Consider the following 15,589-nt stretch of genomic DNA (forward strand, 5'->3'; position numbering starts at 1 on the left):
CCCTCGGGCACAAAATCGGAGCAAGCAGGACTGCAACACTGAAGGCCCAGTCCATATGCATTGATGTTAGCAGGAATCCTTCTGACTGCCTATGTGGAAGAAAAGCGTTTACAACAGGTCAAAGCAAATCCAGTGCTGGCATGCACAAAAGCCATCAAAGCTGTGAGGCAGGGGTGGGGGGTACCTTGATTTTGGCTTTATTGTGTGATAAGCATAACACTTACTTCAGCTATAGCTTTTTTAGTCATCTATACATCAGAGGATCTTTTTCGTTTTTTTTCTGCGCAAATTCAGTTTGTATTATTACTTTCACTGCTGCTATTTCACATTGTTCAGCAAAACCTACCAGTCAGATATTCCAGTACAGCAGCCATGTACACTGGAGCACCAACACCAATTCTGTATTTCGGGTGGCCTTTCTTAATGTAACGTAGCATTCTTCCAACAGGGAATATGACCCCAGCCTTTGCGGAGCGGGAAGTCTTGGTTGACTTCTTCTTTCCACCCCTGCTGGACATTTTGTCTGTATTGCGTCTGGAACAGCACTCTATATATTAGGGGCGGGGGGGGAAAAAAGATAAAAGGTTATCAATAAAGATTGATACTGTAATACCATATACTGCATTTCAAGACAAATCAGTATTTTAGGGTAGGCAATGCATTAGGCTCCCTAAAACATACAGACAAGTTGCCTTTTTAGAGTACATACAACAAGAACCTAAAATAATTTTCCACAGAATGTTTACTTGCCATTGTAATCTTGGCATAATTTTATGCAGTAAATATATAAGACAGAAATTTCCCATAAATCTGCTTTGGAATTACTTTTCTGAAATTCCTAACAGATTAAACCCAGTACCACTGACGGAGCTACTACCTAATGTAAAATAGACAACTACCTAATGTAAAATAGAGCTTCTGCATTAAAGGAGAGGATGCTTTCTGCAAGGGGGCTGAAACAACCCTCTGCTCTCCGGGAAAAACTCTTGATTCGGCATTTGAACAGCTGTGGTAGGACTGTTACGCTCCTGAATAACTATGTTCCTAACTAGGAAAAATTGTACCCGCTAAAGCTTTCATAAAGTGTATTCACCTTTCGTAAAAACCTAGATTTTCAAGCACGTGTGAATTTACAGAACAAAGGCCTATACATGGCAAAATATATCTCCTGTACACTACATGTTTTATTTTCAGAAAGATCTGAAATGAACCCCTTTAGATTTGAACGTACTATCTCCAGCTATCTCCGCATCGGAGACTGTACTGCTTCAACACACCCTCTAGGAATCTGATGAACTTCAATCTGCCACCTTTGCTTAACGTAACAGTGGTCTAAACACCCCTCAGATATCTGACAACTGTATCTCAGTTTATCTCGGTGAAGAAACCTACTGCTGATACAGCTGTCAAACATATTTTTTTTCTCTTTTTGATTTCTGCTCAGGCTGTAAACAGAAGCTGACAAATCCAAAGAGGCAGAGGGTTTACAGGCTCTCAAGGTATTTTTGAAGGTTTAGGCAATGCATTGGGGTTTGAAATTAACTCAGAGGAAAAGAGACAGTCCCCATCTCCCCCTCCCTCCCGCACGTCTGAACTCTAGGGAAACCAGCGGTATGCACCAGTGATACACATACCTCTGTGCATCCCAGTTCTTTCCTTGCTGCACAAATCCTACCTAATACAAATGCAAATTCGCTGGTGTGTTTATATACGCCACAATAAAACCTCTTTAAGCCTGCTTTCCCATCACACCATTTCTCTGCTTCCCTTTTTGTTTTTCTCTCATTTATTCTGAATTCTCTCCTTGTCCTTATGAACCTAACTGTATTTACTATACCTCGGAATCCACAACAATTGAGCGAGCTCAGAATTAGGCAAAACAGGTTCACCAACCCCACTTCTAAGTTTTGCAACTTCTGTTCTGTGCTGACATGTCCTGCAGTCTTTTAAATCTCAATGAGTCACTGAAATTCAGACTATATAACTATCAAATGAAGACCACTCAGGATAACTAAAGAAACATGAGTATCAAACATTTCCTTTCCACTTCCACACTCCATTCATTACAGAGTCTATACTTGCATAGCGCATTAAGTAAAATAAATGCCACGGGCTTACTGCTTCTTAAAGGTAAACAAATAAATGCAATGGGCTTACTGCTTGTTAAAGGTAAACAAAATAATCCCATCTTAGTAGCTCAGATGAAAGTCACACTACATTTATGGAACTTATGTCAAAAAACAGACAGGAAACTTTGGAAGGGGAAGCCATCAAAAGGGCTCCTTCTCCTTTCCTCTGCTGTGAACTCAGCTCTGTAACAACTATTATTCTGCAAAGAAGAGGACAAAAGCCAATTTTCTTGCCTTGAGAAACTGCCTAACTGGAGCTCACAACTGATTTAAAAAATCTTCCATTTAATTGCATTTTCTCATCTAGTTAGCTCTGTCTTTGTTAGCAGGAAGGCTGGGTGTGGCTTTGAGTTGGCTATGGACTTTCTGTCAGAAATTATTTTCATAGTTCCTAATCCATTTTCATCAATACTACAGATATTTAATCTCACAAATGTTAAGAATTTTATTGAATCAAACACCAGGGAAAGCAGGCATGAGAAATGCCTGTGCTTCTAGCTTCCCCCATAATTCCTTTGGTTTGTAACCCATAGGTGAATGATGAAAAACATGATTTTTCCTGGGAAAACCTGCAAGCCTTAAGCAATAAACTTTTATTAACCATTTGGCTTATGAGTTTATGGGATCGTCAGAATAGCTGGAAGAGAACATGGAAATCCTTACTTCCTGATGTTGGTGTTTTTTCTTTGGGAGAGCGTCATCTAGCCATCAGCTGCTGTAACATTTGGATCAAAGTCCGAGTAAAGCATGGAGCAATGCCGAATTACTGCCAAAGAGGCTTTGAAGGAGCTAGAGTAAATGCAACTCACCCAATCTAAAAATCCAAATGGAAGACACACATGGATGGCCATGCTGTAGCTGGTAACAGACAGAGATGAAAGAGCACTGCCCTTTCATTTTTAGTTCCAAGAAAATGACTATTCATATAGAAGTAAGGGAAGTGGTTCCTTCATATATCGAAACAAATGTGTACCGTATATCACTGTCTCCGGATACATATCATCTATCCAAAGCGATGCTAAGTTTGTTGTTAACATACTGTCAACTGCCATTGGTCATGCTAAATCAACCTCCCTTATATCACCCTTGAGCAAAACACTTTGCTGTTACTTTCCAAACTCTTTCATCTGGTGTTCAGAAGATGTTCTTCCCTTTAATGTACTATTTTAATGTAATACCTTCAAGTCCCCTGTCATCTGCGGCTATCTAACACCTATTCACATATAAAATGGCATATTTTTTTCTTTCATAATAATTTTTCACTTCTGCAAATTCTAGAGGTTGATTTCCCCCTTTATTTTATACTCCTGGTCACATTTCTGTCATTAATATTTAGGATAACCCTGGACCTATCTTGACAATTAACCTGATCCTCTCATACTGTACATTAAAGAGCTTTCTAGCTGTAAGTTTATTTGTGAGGAAAAACTTTGCCTGAACCAGAAAGGTGGGGGGGCTTGCTTATTGAAAAAAAGCAAGAACTTCTGGAACTTTTAGTATTAACAATAAAATGTGTTAAAGATGAGTTTCAGAGCTTCCTGTCTCAAGGATCCCATTCCTACAACATGTAGTGAATCACCGTATCTTTAGATGTTGGGGGTGGAGGGAGGGAAATTCCAATTAAGTTTCAAGTACCACTTTTAATTTTGCCAGCCATGTAATTTGGAAGAGGAAAAAGAGAGCCTGGCATGGAAGACCTTTTTCAGGCTTAATTATTCAGGATCATTACTTTGCAGAACCTGTTTGTCCTGCCTTTGAGCTGAGGGATGGCCCAACAAGCTCTCAAAGTCTCTTCTCTACTTCTAGTTCTCCACAGCACAAGAGAAGGGAAAGAAAGGAGATTTCACTTGCAACAGCCACAAGAAAATGTATTGAAGTTAAATGTAAAGAGCATGGCAACAGATCAAAAACCAAAGAAAACTGTGTGCCTTACGTGTTCTCAAATGGTTTATCTTTGTAACACCAGAAACTCTGGAATGCTGCCAACGTTAATGAACCAGAGCTGTTTGCTGAGTCACTGCTAGCCAGCAGATGAGGGAGGCAACCAAAGGGAACCTTATCACATGTGCCATAGTTCAGACAAGATTTGAGCAGGAAAATTAAAAAAAAAAAAAAAAATAATCACGGTCAATGGACCAGCCCTTTCCTTTCTTTCCCCTCTCCTGCCTTTGCAATGGAATTACTGAGAAACTTTACCAAATACACTGCAAAGTCTTCAAAGATTTGACAATAAAATGATTTCATTTCAGTGTGACAGTTCACAAAATTATCACTGTGATAATCAGGGGATATCACAGAGGAGTCAACATCTAAGTCCACCTTTGACTTCGAATCAAATTTAATGCTATATTCTTCAGTGGCTCTGCTGTGCTTGGACACAGATTGCCCTAGTTGCAGAATTTAGCACCTGATTCACGGCCTTTTGAAAACCCCTTAAAGACTGCAGCAAGATTCACACTGCTTTCTAACAACTCAAAATTCACAGAAATGAGAATTTGATGGTATATTAATTTGGCTTACAGCAAAGATTCAAGCTACAAGGCTCCTCTGCTGTCAGGTCTTTGCAAGCCAGAAATACAGTTTCTAAGAAACAAAATAACATTAAGGTGTAGCAATGAAATCAGCATAATTAACATTTTTTTGTTTGAAATTGGCTGTAGTAATGCTGGTTGGCCACATTTTTCTATGTGAAGATAGATACTCCACTAAACCACACTTTCAAATACCATCTTCCTAAAATGCGCATAGGCATCTGTTTTTCCGAAAGGCTTAACATCACATAATTCTGAAAGTACAGCCTGCACATCCTGGTAAAGTGATACCTAGTTTCCAAATACCAGTACTTCATTAGCTCAGTCAATTTGACACTTTCATCAAACACTAGTAACAAAACTCCCCTGCTATTAATAGTTTTCAGGTACTGGGTCTTAATGACTTTACAAATTACTATGAATGCTACTGCTGTCAGACAGGGACTGTTCTGATCATGGGCTTACATTGGTGTATTAACTGCACTCAGCAAACAAATGATTAAATTTAGATCTACATGATCACATCAGTAACTGTAGTGGAATTCGGGAGACCATTACTACAATAGGATAAATACTAAGATTTAGTAATTATTTTTCTCTTCTTTCCAGTACACAGACTAAGCTGGAAAGTTCATTTTTGTATCACAAGAGATTAATTGCAATGCTATCTTCTTTCCATTGTTTCAAAAGATTAACAATTAACAATGTAAGTGCTGCCATTCTCTCTTAAATCTATTTATGTACTATAATAATAGCCACTCGCTGAACTCTCTTTGAAAAGGTGCATTTGAATTTGCTTTGACAACTAACTTGCTCTGTTCTTGGCTAATCAGAAGGTAGTCTGGCATATTTTCAAGATGCACTGCTTATAGAGTCGGTATAAAATGGTCTCTAACAATGCTTACCTAGCACAACACTGTCTCAGTCTGTGACTGTGGTTTCTAGGTACGACAGTAATAAAAGAAGAGCTAATCACTCAGTTATTGTTTGATCTGATGTGATTTCAAATTTTAGCTTCAATGCTTTTATCAAAAACTCTTTGTGGTCTGAAACAGACAGAGGAGTGAAACCAGTTGTCAAACACACATTCCAACACAACATTAATTTCTCACCTGAAAAGGTAGCACCATACATACATTTATTTTCCCTTGGAAAACTGAGAGAATATTCCTCACCTAAGAATGCCTAATAGATATACTTCCTATTGAAGAGCAATAAGACTAAAATTTCCGCAGTGATAACGTAAAGGATGGGAAAAAGAGGAACAACATTTTCACAAAATCTGTGTGCAAAACAAAATACTGTTGCACAATTGTATTCAACTGGCAAAAGTCCCTCCCTCCCACAATAGGTCTGAAACCCCGAAACAAATACCTCCTTAATGTGCAAACCTCCACTATGAACAGTACTGGGAGCATGACAACAGTTTTAGCTGGGCATCCTGCCACCAATAGTCAGGAAAACGTAAATACAATTGTCTTCACTGACCACTGCTGGGAGTACTAGCATAAAGCCAAGCCCATTTGTGCATTATAGCTTTTTGTATACTAGGTAGGAAGCATAAAATTTGATGAAGGACCTTAAATCACTGGACCATTTACGAATTCAACGTTCAGAAAAACTGTTTTAAAGAACATTTTGAAAACTTCTTTGCCCCTTGGCATTTTTGGAAGAAAGCAAAAATGCAATAAAGAATTCATGTGGATGCTTCCAAGGCAAAATCCAGATGTAGAACACAAAATTTAAGATAGATGCTACACTGCTGAAGGAAGGGAGTGCAAGAACTCGACCCGCTGTAAGGCCAGAAATGGCACGATCCTAGCATCACTCCTTTCGGAACGAGGACCACAAACTGAATCCTACCCATCCTCTCTTTAGGATGGGTCTGGGTAAGGAACTATAACCTCTTTATGTGTCTATGGCCTCTTTCCCTGACAAGTGAGCAAGCACTGCACTCTTCCCACAAACACTGCCTGTTTCTTTTCCAATTTTACCTCTAGGAAGCACTGAGCTGACAAAACCTAATGCTCACTGCACTGCCCACTGGGTCAATATTCCCTCTCCCAAGGGAGACTCTCTCTGGAGGCTCTTTTTTCCTCCTGTGGCATCAGTTCCAGATTCCTACTCCTTTATCCCTACTTTATAACCTTGCTGGGCAGGACTACCTTTTATGCAGAACGGACAATAGGCCTTGATCCTGGTTGACAGAGTTGTACAAAAATACTTCTGAATTTCTTTGAGAGAGCAAGATTTTGACCATTCTTCAGGAATGTGACTATATCACCTCTCCGACCAAGAGAATACCTTTTATCAAAGTTCATTGCTGTGTATTGGAATTTTGCCTGCAGAATCAGGCAACTCTGAAGGACAAATTTAAACATGCTGATTTATTTTAAGACTAAATTTGCAGTGGTGGATTTTTATTTTTGCTAATGCCGATCTATAAAATAAGCAGTGCTTAAGCACTCTTCCTATATTATTGTCATTAGGCCAAATTCTAGTCTTACTACTAGTTCTTACATCAGTTATGGCTTAATCTACACTATCAGCACTTGGCTTTACTGGCAATCAGAAGGGTATGCCTTACACACAGCAAAATAAAGTTACTCTTTAGGAACCCAGAAGGCCTAGAAGATTTCAGTGTGAAAGGTTATGATACATAACACAGCAAAATAACCTGCAACCATTACTAAGTAAACAACAGCGTAATTCCTTTCTTTCAGAACACTTAAAAAAAACACACAACACATTGGGGAGTTTTCTAGGGATCACTTGATACAAAATCTGTCATTCCCAATTGCATTAAAATATTTTTTCCAAAGCAACTGTAGTTGTCTTGTTCCCTCCTAAATCTTTTAACTCTGGATTGTGCCTAAGAACCCAGGTTTCATTTTTATTAATTGCTCACTGGCTCCTTAGCTCATTTATTTCTTCTACTCTTAGGAATGGGGGAGGCAGTGGATCTGCAAAGTTCCCTGCAGACCTGTTGCTAAGTGACAGCCACACACAGTCCTGGGGAAAAAAAATGGTTGTTCGTTTGTATGGTCAAGAGATAAATAACAAGCCTCATCCAAATATATTTCAATAACCAGCCTCCTTCCATCAACATAAATGAAGCAACCTCAGTTTTACACCACCCTACTTGCATACGAGCTGGTTCCAACTGCCGGCTTCAGATGCAAATTCATGGGCCTTCTGCAACTTACTTTTAAAGACCACAGAGGAAACAAAAGGATTATAGGAAGATACAAGTTACAGACACAGTTTGCTCCCCTTACTGTCTCCTACACGCACAAACACATCAGTCTCCAGTCCAAATGCAGGCGTTCCTGTGATATACCTTGTGCCGAGCCTTAGGAACCTGCATTCACCTGCGTCTTGCAGTACTTGCAGTCCCCTATGAGAAACACCCACACCCAGAGACAGTCCGTATAGGTTGCTCAAATCCTGCAGGCAGACATATTGCAGGCTATACGAGAAGTGACAGTTCTAAAAGAATAAGGGGCCCCGTTTCTAGCCGAACATTTATTTTTACCGCTCTTGGAAGCCTCTGCTTACGGTTTTAACAATGTCATTCGGCTTTTTTAAATTAAGTCATTCACATGTGGCAGGTAACTTTTATGCCACGGTTTCTTCATCCCAAAGTGAGACACACTGAAAACGCGTCCTGCTGCTTTTCACTTGCGCTTTTTGCAGCTTCTCTAGATTATCTTCTCCTCCCCGATGACCCGAGGTGGGAAAGACGAAAAGCAGTCCGTGCGTGCGTATAAAGGCAGCGAGACGTAAGGAACCGCGGCGCGACACCCCCAGCCGTTCCTCGAAACCACCGTGCCGGGCGAGCGCCCGCGGGGTGCCCGCTGGACTCCTTCCAGCCTCCACACCGTAACCCAGATGCAGAAAGAAACCCCCTGCCGCCACCATTTCGCTGGGAGCGGGGTGGATCTCCCTGCTTCACCCGAGGCACAAGAAGAAGAAGGAGGAGGAGAACCGACAGACCGCCCGGCGCGGCCCGGGCCCCCGGTTTTCCTCAGAGAAGGAGGGTGGGAGGGCACGACCCTACCTCCCTCAGCCCACCCCCGGCCGGTTCGGGGCCCCTGGCACCCCAGACCAGGAGCCACCCCGCCGCGGCAGAACCCCTCAGCGACACCCCCCCACCACCCTTCCCACACGGCGGGCGGCCCGCGGCAGTGACTTACGGCGCGGGCTCCGGCGGCAATATGTCTCCCGGCGGCGGCCCCGCTCCCGCTGCCGCTGCTCCGCCCGCGGGGCCAACGGGTACGGCTCGACGGGCTGGCGGCGAGCTCCCACAATGCCTCGCGCGCCCGCGCGTCACATCCCCCCCCTCGGCCCCGCCCCTCGCCCCTCACGGCGGGCGTTGGCGTGGCGGCCGCCTCGCTTTCCCCTCACGGAGCAGCGCGGCCGCCCGCTCCTGGCTCCGCTTTCCCGGGTGGGGGCCTCGCCACAGCGGCGCCCCGGTGGCCGCTCGCCTCGCCGCCTGGCAAGCGGTGCGAGGCCTCCCGCCTCGCCAGCCGCCAGCACAGGCCCTCGGTTCCCCCGGGCGGGGGGCGCGGCCCCGCGGCAGCTGGCTGCCATGCGGGCGCCCGGGCCTGGCTATTGAAAAGCCCCGTTCCTGTGTGGGGCTGGGCCTTGGCACCGCGTCCTCCACAGCTGCTGCCGGCCCTCCTCTCCCTGCGCCTAGCCAGGCCATTGTGCACAAACGTGTTCGCTCCTAAATCTTCAGCGGCGGGGCAGGGCGGGGAGGACAAAGCGGGGGGTTAGCGCCGCATTCCTCCCGAAATGAAGTTTCTGGTTCGGGCAGGGGAGAGAACGAAGGACTGGATCGTTACCGCTGGAAAGAGGCGTGCACGCTCTTTCTGCTTTCCTTGTGCTGTACAAAAATGGCTTGCTGCCATTTTACAAAGGCCCCAGATGGAACTTTTGGAGGAATTTCCGCATGGAAGACATGGATGTCCTTGGGCGCGCCTTGCTGGGTTGGGAGAGCTGGGTTGCTGCTGCCCGCTGCTTGCCCGCCCAGCCGACACTAAGAGGGTGCACTCGCTCTCCCTCTCCTCTCTTGCCTTCTTCCAGTTGCCTTCCCCGCCAGCTGCCAGCAGAAGAGGGAAGCTGCCACAGCGGGTCCTGGCTGCAGGACAGAGGAGTCATAACAGATCGCTTCTGTGTTTACAACGGTGGGACTAGAGGAAGCTGGAGTTTTGAATGTCATGGAAGACTCCTGACTTGCCAGTGCTCCCAGACCCTCCTGCTGCTCCCACCTGAACGGAGCATCCCCTGCCTGCAGTGCCCAAAGCAGGATGCCAGCCCATAGCTTCTTCCTCACTGTCCCTTTCATGGCTAGAGCTATGACAGGTGACAGTGGCACAGTGCCATAATATCATTGCAACTACCAACAGCTAGTAGTGGCAAGGGGTTTCTCTCTCTCCCGCTCTTCTCATCAACCACCCTGAGCTCCAGCGCTTCTTGTTTTGCTCAGTATCAGCGCATATTCACAGTACCTTTGTCATACGAAACAGAAAGCAGAAAGGAAGAAAATGGTTTAAAGGAAGAATGAAAACCAGGGAACTGGGGACAGCCTGTATAAAACGTGGGGCCGGTCTGAGAAACATCCCTTCAAAAAGCGTTTCTGAAATAAGGGGCGAGAAGATGTAGTCCGCACAGGGCTGCTTGCAATGCGTGTGGCCTACGAAAGCAATGTCGTGCAATTCCACTAGCCAAGCTCAGGCATTATAATTGTGGTGTTCTCATCCGTATAAATGACCAGGCTTGGTCTGTTTTTTAACGCAGCTAAACTCTGCGTCTCCCAAGACATCTCTCATTATGTTTCTGTGCAGCACACGGTCAAATGCAGCCCTGGCCTGACTGTGCTCCCCGAGTGCTAATTGTAACCTGAATGCTATTCAGACAGGCAGTTTTGCCTAACAAAGACTCCCCGCTAAGTAAAGTGCCCTGTAGTCCCTGATTACCCTTAACCCAAGGATATGGATACAGTACTTACTAGGCCATCTGCCATGGCTCCTCTTGCACAGCTGAGGACACACTCTACTTTCCCTGTGTTCCCAACCACACACACCATCTCTGTCCCTCCTCCTCCTCCTTGTGTTCACACCACAGCGGAGCTCCTTTTTCCTTGCGGGTGGTGCTACCCCACAGTAACCCCTCCCGTGTGCTGTGCAGAGCACCGAACAGAACTGGTCCTCCACTGCTTGGCTCTTCCCACTCCATTTTGCTGTCACCCACGTAAGTTTTATTTTAAAAAAAAATAATATCTCTGTTGACGTGGTAAGCTGCAAAGGCCCGTGGAATTTAAAGAACCCACAACATTGTCTAACGGGGTTGATACAGGGCTACAAGGTGAAGGGAGCTGACCTGCAAGGGCAGATAGAAAGAGTTACCTGGGAAACCAGTGTAGGTCACTTTCTGTGCCCTTCTACTATCATCATTCTTTTTTCTGTTTTTTAAGGGGAATCTCTGGATTTTGTGCTTTTGAAGAAAGCCTTCAAAACACAGTTGGTGAGAATTTCTGGAATGAGAGCTGTCTGAGTTTGCAGAGGGTCTGAACAATTTGTCCATGGGATAGGATGCTAGCATGGAGACTGCTGTTGATCATTTTAATGTTAACATTGACTGGCTCACCTCCCACCAAAGCACAGATTTATCATGCTGAACATCTACTGGGTCTGCAAAGAGTGCACATTTTGAAAACACACAGTGTATCTAGAAGGGAGCGTTGCTACAAAAGTCTGTGAAACTACACTACATAAACTACCTCACTAAAACAAGCCTTGGCTTAGATTTTATTCCCCTTGCCAGTTTAGTGATGTATTTATTTATATATAGAATGACAAAAAGCACCTTTCCAGAGCTCCGCTGTCTTTATAATTAATATAAACAGTTCATATTCTTACAAGCTTGTATTGTTACTTCATTTTGACACCCTGACTCTGCAATCAATTTTAGCAACCTCAAGGGACTATTTGCAGAAGATAGTTCTGAGTGATTGAGAATATAAACACCTAACTTGTTTATGCAGCATAGGTGGCAGAGAAGGAAATATTACTTGGGAGGGGGCAGAGCAGTGTGGGAAGGGTTGTGGCTGATGGTAATCTTCTTAAACTTAGATAAGCGTTTTCACTTTGGGATAGCTATCTTAATTCTGAATGCGTCACCTCATTTGTCATTGGTGTTTATTTGTCATTGGGTGTTTATTATATTGGATATTCAGAATGCATGTCCTAGGTTACTTCAGTTTGCTGAAATACCTCTTCAGGATGTGATGTGCCCAGCCAGCAGATCCCTGCTGTTTTCCTTCCACCTTCACATGGTCAAAAGAAAGTGCAGATTCCTCAGGCACGACCTACTTCTCTGAAGGGGCTATCTGAACCTCCTTCAGCTGCTTAGTCTCCTCTCTTTTTTGCAGACTATACCACTAATCCATGCTTCAGTTAATTCCTTACAGTCAGGTTACAATCACATATTTGTACCTGTAATGTGTGTAATGGTATTGACATTCTTGCATTCTCTGTCAGATGGGCACAGTGACCTCCTACCAAATCCAGCCAGTGCTCATCATGCTCTTAATGCACCGCACAACCTAGTATCTGTCCCTGCGGAGTATTAACTGTGATTTCCAGAGGGCTGACGCTGGCCTTCCAGCAGATTTCTGTCATCCACCATGGTTGTTACCATATTGAGAACTTCCTCACTATAGTGATTGAATGTGTGTGGGACAGGTCTTTACTTTTCTTTCACTTCGCTCTGGTTTCCAGCCACCATAAAGATGCAGCTTCCCCGTCATTCAAAATTAGCCTATCAAGATCAGGAGCTTCTGCAAGTGAGATCAGCCACAAACTGATGCTGAAACCACAGTGTGTTTTGATACCTGTTTTGTGCAGGGTCGGAGCCATTGATCTTAATGATCATTTTTTATCTTCATTATCTAGACAAACAGAGAACTGCCAGTTTGGTTTCCAGCCCACTTCAAAAACTGACAGCTGACTTTGTTGAAGTGAGCTGCTGTTTTAAATTCAGCCTTTATCTATCACAGGTGAACAGAATTAATTCCATTTTCAGATAGTCACTCTTCGCTTTGACATGCAAGTCATGACAGTTGTGAGGATATTCCTCCTCTTCTGAACATGGAAAACAATTATTTGTTCCTGCCTCGACGTTCTCAAGGCACCGTCGACTCTCTGTTATTGCCAGGCATGTTCTGTAGCAGAAGTGCCAACTGGTGCTAGTATGTTATGGTGAGATTAATACTCTCAGGGCACAAAAAGTGGATGTCTGAGATTCATTTCCCAGGCTGGTAGACAGAGATAAGTTAGTACAGATAATTTACTTCTTTTGTTCCAAATTTTTGTAGGCAGACTACCTTTTATTTTTTTCCAAAAACGAAATTTGTGCCAACCAAGTTTTTCAAATATCTGTGCCATTTTAGTAATTGCTTTCTTCTAGAAAAATACCAACTATGGAAATTTTTATCAATGCTTATGCTTCCTATAAAAAAAATGCTTAATAGCATTGAAAATGTTTTAAATGTCACTTTTTTTTTAAAGGAAGGCAAACTTTTTCCATTTTAAATCTGGAAGATGAGAGCCACTATCATAATTGCACTTTTTAACCCAGGTTGTGAAGTCGTTCATACAGCTAATGGATGCTGTGACTCAAAAAAATGCCCAAATCTGTAAAATCATAATTAATCTGTAGATAAGGGATAATATTAACCTCTGATATAATGCATTTCAAAACCTGCTTCTTCCAAATAAAAGCTAAATGCTGTTTTGAGTTATAAAATCGGTAGCCCAACAGCAGTATGACACAGTGACATCAGGAAACGTAAATGCTTGTTTCCCAGCAATATGGAAGAAGTGTGCTCTAAAATAAAACTGAAGCACCCTGGAGCACGCAGAGAACAGGCACCCTTGTCTGCCTCTCGTGTAGTCAGCACTCTGCTCTGAGCATAACCTGATTCCAGGTTGTGCATTAAGCAAAGCAGTTCATTCTCTTCTGGTATTCAAAACAGCCTCTTGCATGACTGCATTTTTAATGTCAAGTGGCTGGGAAAGTTCTGCGTTATTGTGCAAAGAAAGTATTAAATCTAAGAGCTATGATTTATATTAAGTCAGAGGATTCAAAATTACATCCCATGATGATGTGCTCAATGGTTCCTGGTAGCTGGTGAAAAGCTTGGTGGATAGTCATGTAGTAATAACTCATATTTCTTATTTTTAGTTATTAAATCCCATTGCTTCCCCAACATTAATTTTCCATGTAAGCAATAGCTATAGTTGCCAGAGGGATTTTATATAATTGCAGATGGTAGGAGACATAGTTGGTAATTGCAGAAATGCAGAGGGAGATGTCCAGGAGATGATCTTCTATTAAGATGTGGCCGTTGCTATGGAATACTTTACTAACTGCTGTTCTGCATGAGAGCGCTATGATATATCATTTCAAATAAGAGGTTATTTTTAAAGCGGACTAATTTCTTTGCCTGCAAAAGCAAAATCAGATCACCTCTCTGAGGAATATTAATTAAAAAAGCTCCTGTGCTGGACAACAGACATTATATAGAATATAGTTCACGAAGGAGTCAAGAGAATTAGAGTCCACCGTAATACCAGGCAGCAATGAAATCAGGGGCTTTCATATCCTTCTCATGAGACAAACCCTGCTCTTTAAATTAAACAAAACTTCTCTTGCAGATATGAAGATCATCAACTCTCGTAGCAAACAAAAGCTTACTATAGGCTAATTCCTCAGTTTAAAGTGAATTTCATAAATTCATTCATATCAGAGAGACCATTGTTCCTTCTGTTTATTTTGAAGTATATTCTCTGTGCGGAGAGAGGGGTACAGAATGAAGAAATGGTGGTGCTGGGTGCTTGTTTGTGATGGACACAGAAATACGAATTGTGTCTGCATGTTCATGTCAAAAGTAGTGCCAGGTGACATGGTCACCCTGCGGTTTCCTGAAGGACCCAAAGAACTCGGTAGCACTGGGAAGGCAGGAGCTGTGTTGCTTCGTAAGGACAGTTTCTGTCTCCGTCCCTCTTTGGGAAATATTATAAGGATAGGTTAAGAAAATAGTCATGAATTGTAAATTTGGTAACGTTGGCTCAACAAGATTTGCCCAGTCACTACTGTCACTCTGTAAGAGTCTATCTTTAGCTCTTTGTGGAGTAGAAATCTGAAGAAAAGCTGCATATGAGGACAATGGAAAAAAATTAATTGAGTAAAAGACATGAATGACAAGTTCTAGTGCACGCTTTGCATCCTAAAAATCTGCACGTTGAGAAGTGTCTGCACGATGACTGGAGCACATGAAGTTTTTCCCGTGGCATGGACAGATAAAAACTTTAAAATAAGGAGGAAACAAAGCAACATCTCCCTCTATGGGAGTCACCTGTATTGCACCCCCAGGCTCTTGCCAGCTGAAATCTCTTGCAGTGCTGACTACCTGTCCGGTGGGCCAAGCCTCGTCAGCTGCTCTGGCTAATTCCAGATAGGCTGTGTGGGCTGACAGCGAACAGATGCTGAGGGTATGAACCATAACTATCTATTTCTAACTAAAGTCTTGGTTTCTTGACAACTACTCGGAACTTGTGCTTTTAAAGAGTTTAACATGTTAATGAGAAACCCAATGATTGTTGCTGGGTTTTGCTTTTTTTTTTTCTTTGCAATATGGTTCTGCTTACATGTGCTGCTTTGGAGGGGGTCACCAGCATGTGACTAACTGTGTATCACCAGGCAAACAGGTCCATCCTTCTGTGCTTTGACTGTCCAACCCTTCTACATAGTCCCTGGAAGAAGAAGGAACCACATTGTTTTACCCATTACAGAGGGAGGAAAAAGTCAGTATGCTGAACTTAAGCAAAAGTCTAGAGGTGTGAGACAGACTTTTTTTCTGTC

At 43.1% G+C, this 15,589-nt stretch overlaps 1 protein-coding gene across 7 annotated transcripts in view; it reads right to left on the reverse strand.

Moving 5' to 3' along the window:
- MACROH2A1 (macroH2A.1 histone) overlaps positions 1-9,011 on the reverse strand; it is a 47,727-nt gene extending 38,716 nt beyond the window's left edge. For 2 of the 7 annotated variants that reach the window (XM_075164620.1, XM_075164621.1), the window contains exons 1-2: positions 8,857-8,941; positions 347-547 (exon numbers count right to left, since the gene is read on the reverse strand). In XM_075164620.1, the coding sequence (XP_075020721.1) occupies positions 347-518 (172 nt within the window). In that variant the 5' untranslated portion in view covers positions 519-547; positions 8,857-8,941. Of the gene's footprint in view, positions 1-346; positions 548-2,792; positions 2,944-8,856 lie in introns of those variants that run through there. The other 5 variants (XM_075164617.1, XM_075164619.1, XM_075164625.1 and 2 more) reach the window with 5 other exon arrangements.
- Positions 9,012-15,589: the final 6,578 nt, after the last annotated feature.

This window comes from Calonectris borealis, chromosome 15 (assembly GCF_964195595.1).
Source record: "Calonectris borealis chromosome 15, bCalBor7.hap1.2, whole genome shotgun sequence".
Lineage (NCBI taxonomy): Eukaryota > Metazoa > Chordata > Aves > Procellariiformes > Procellariidae > Calonectris > Calonectris borealis.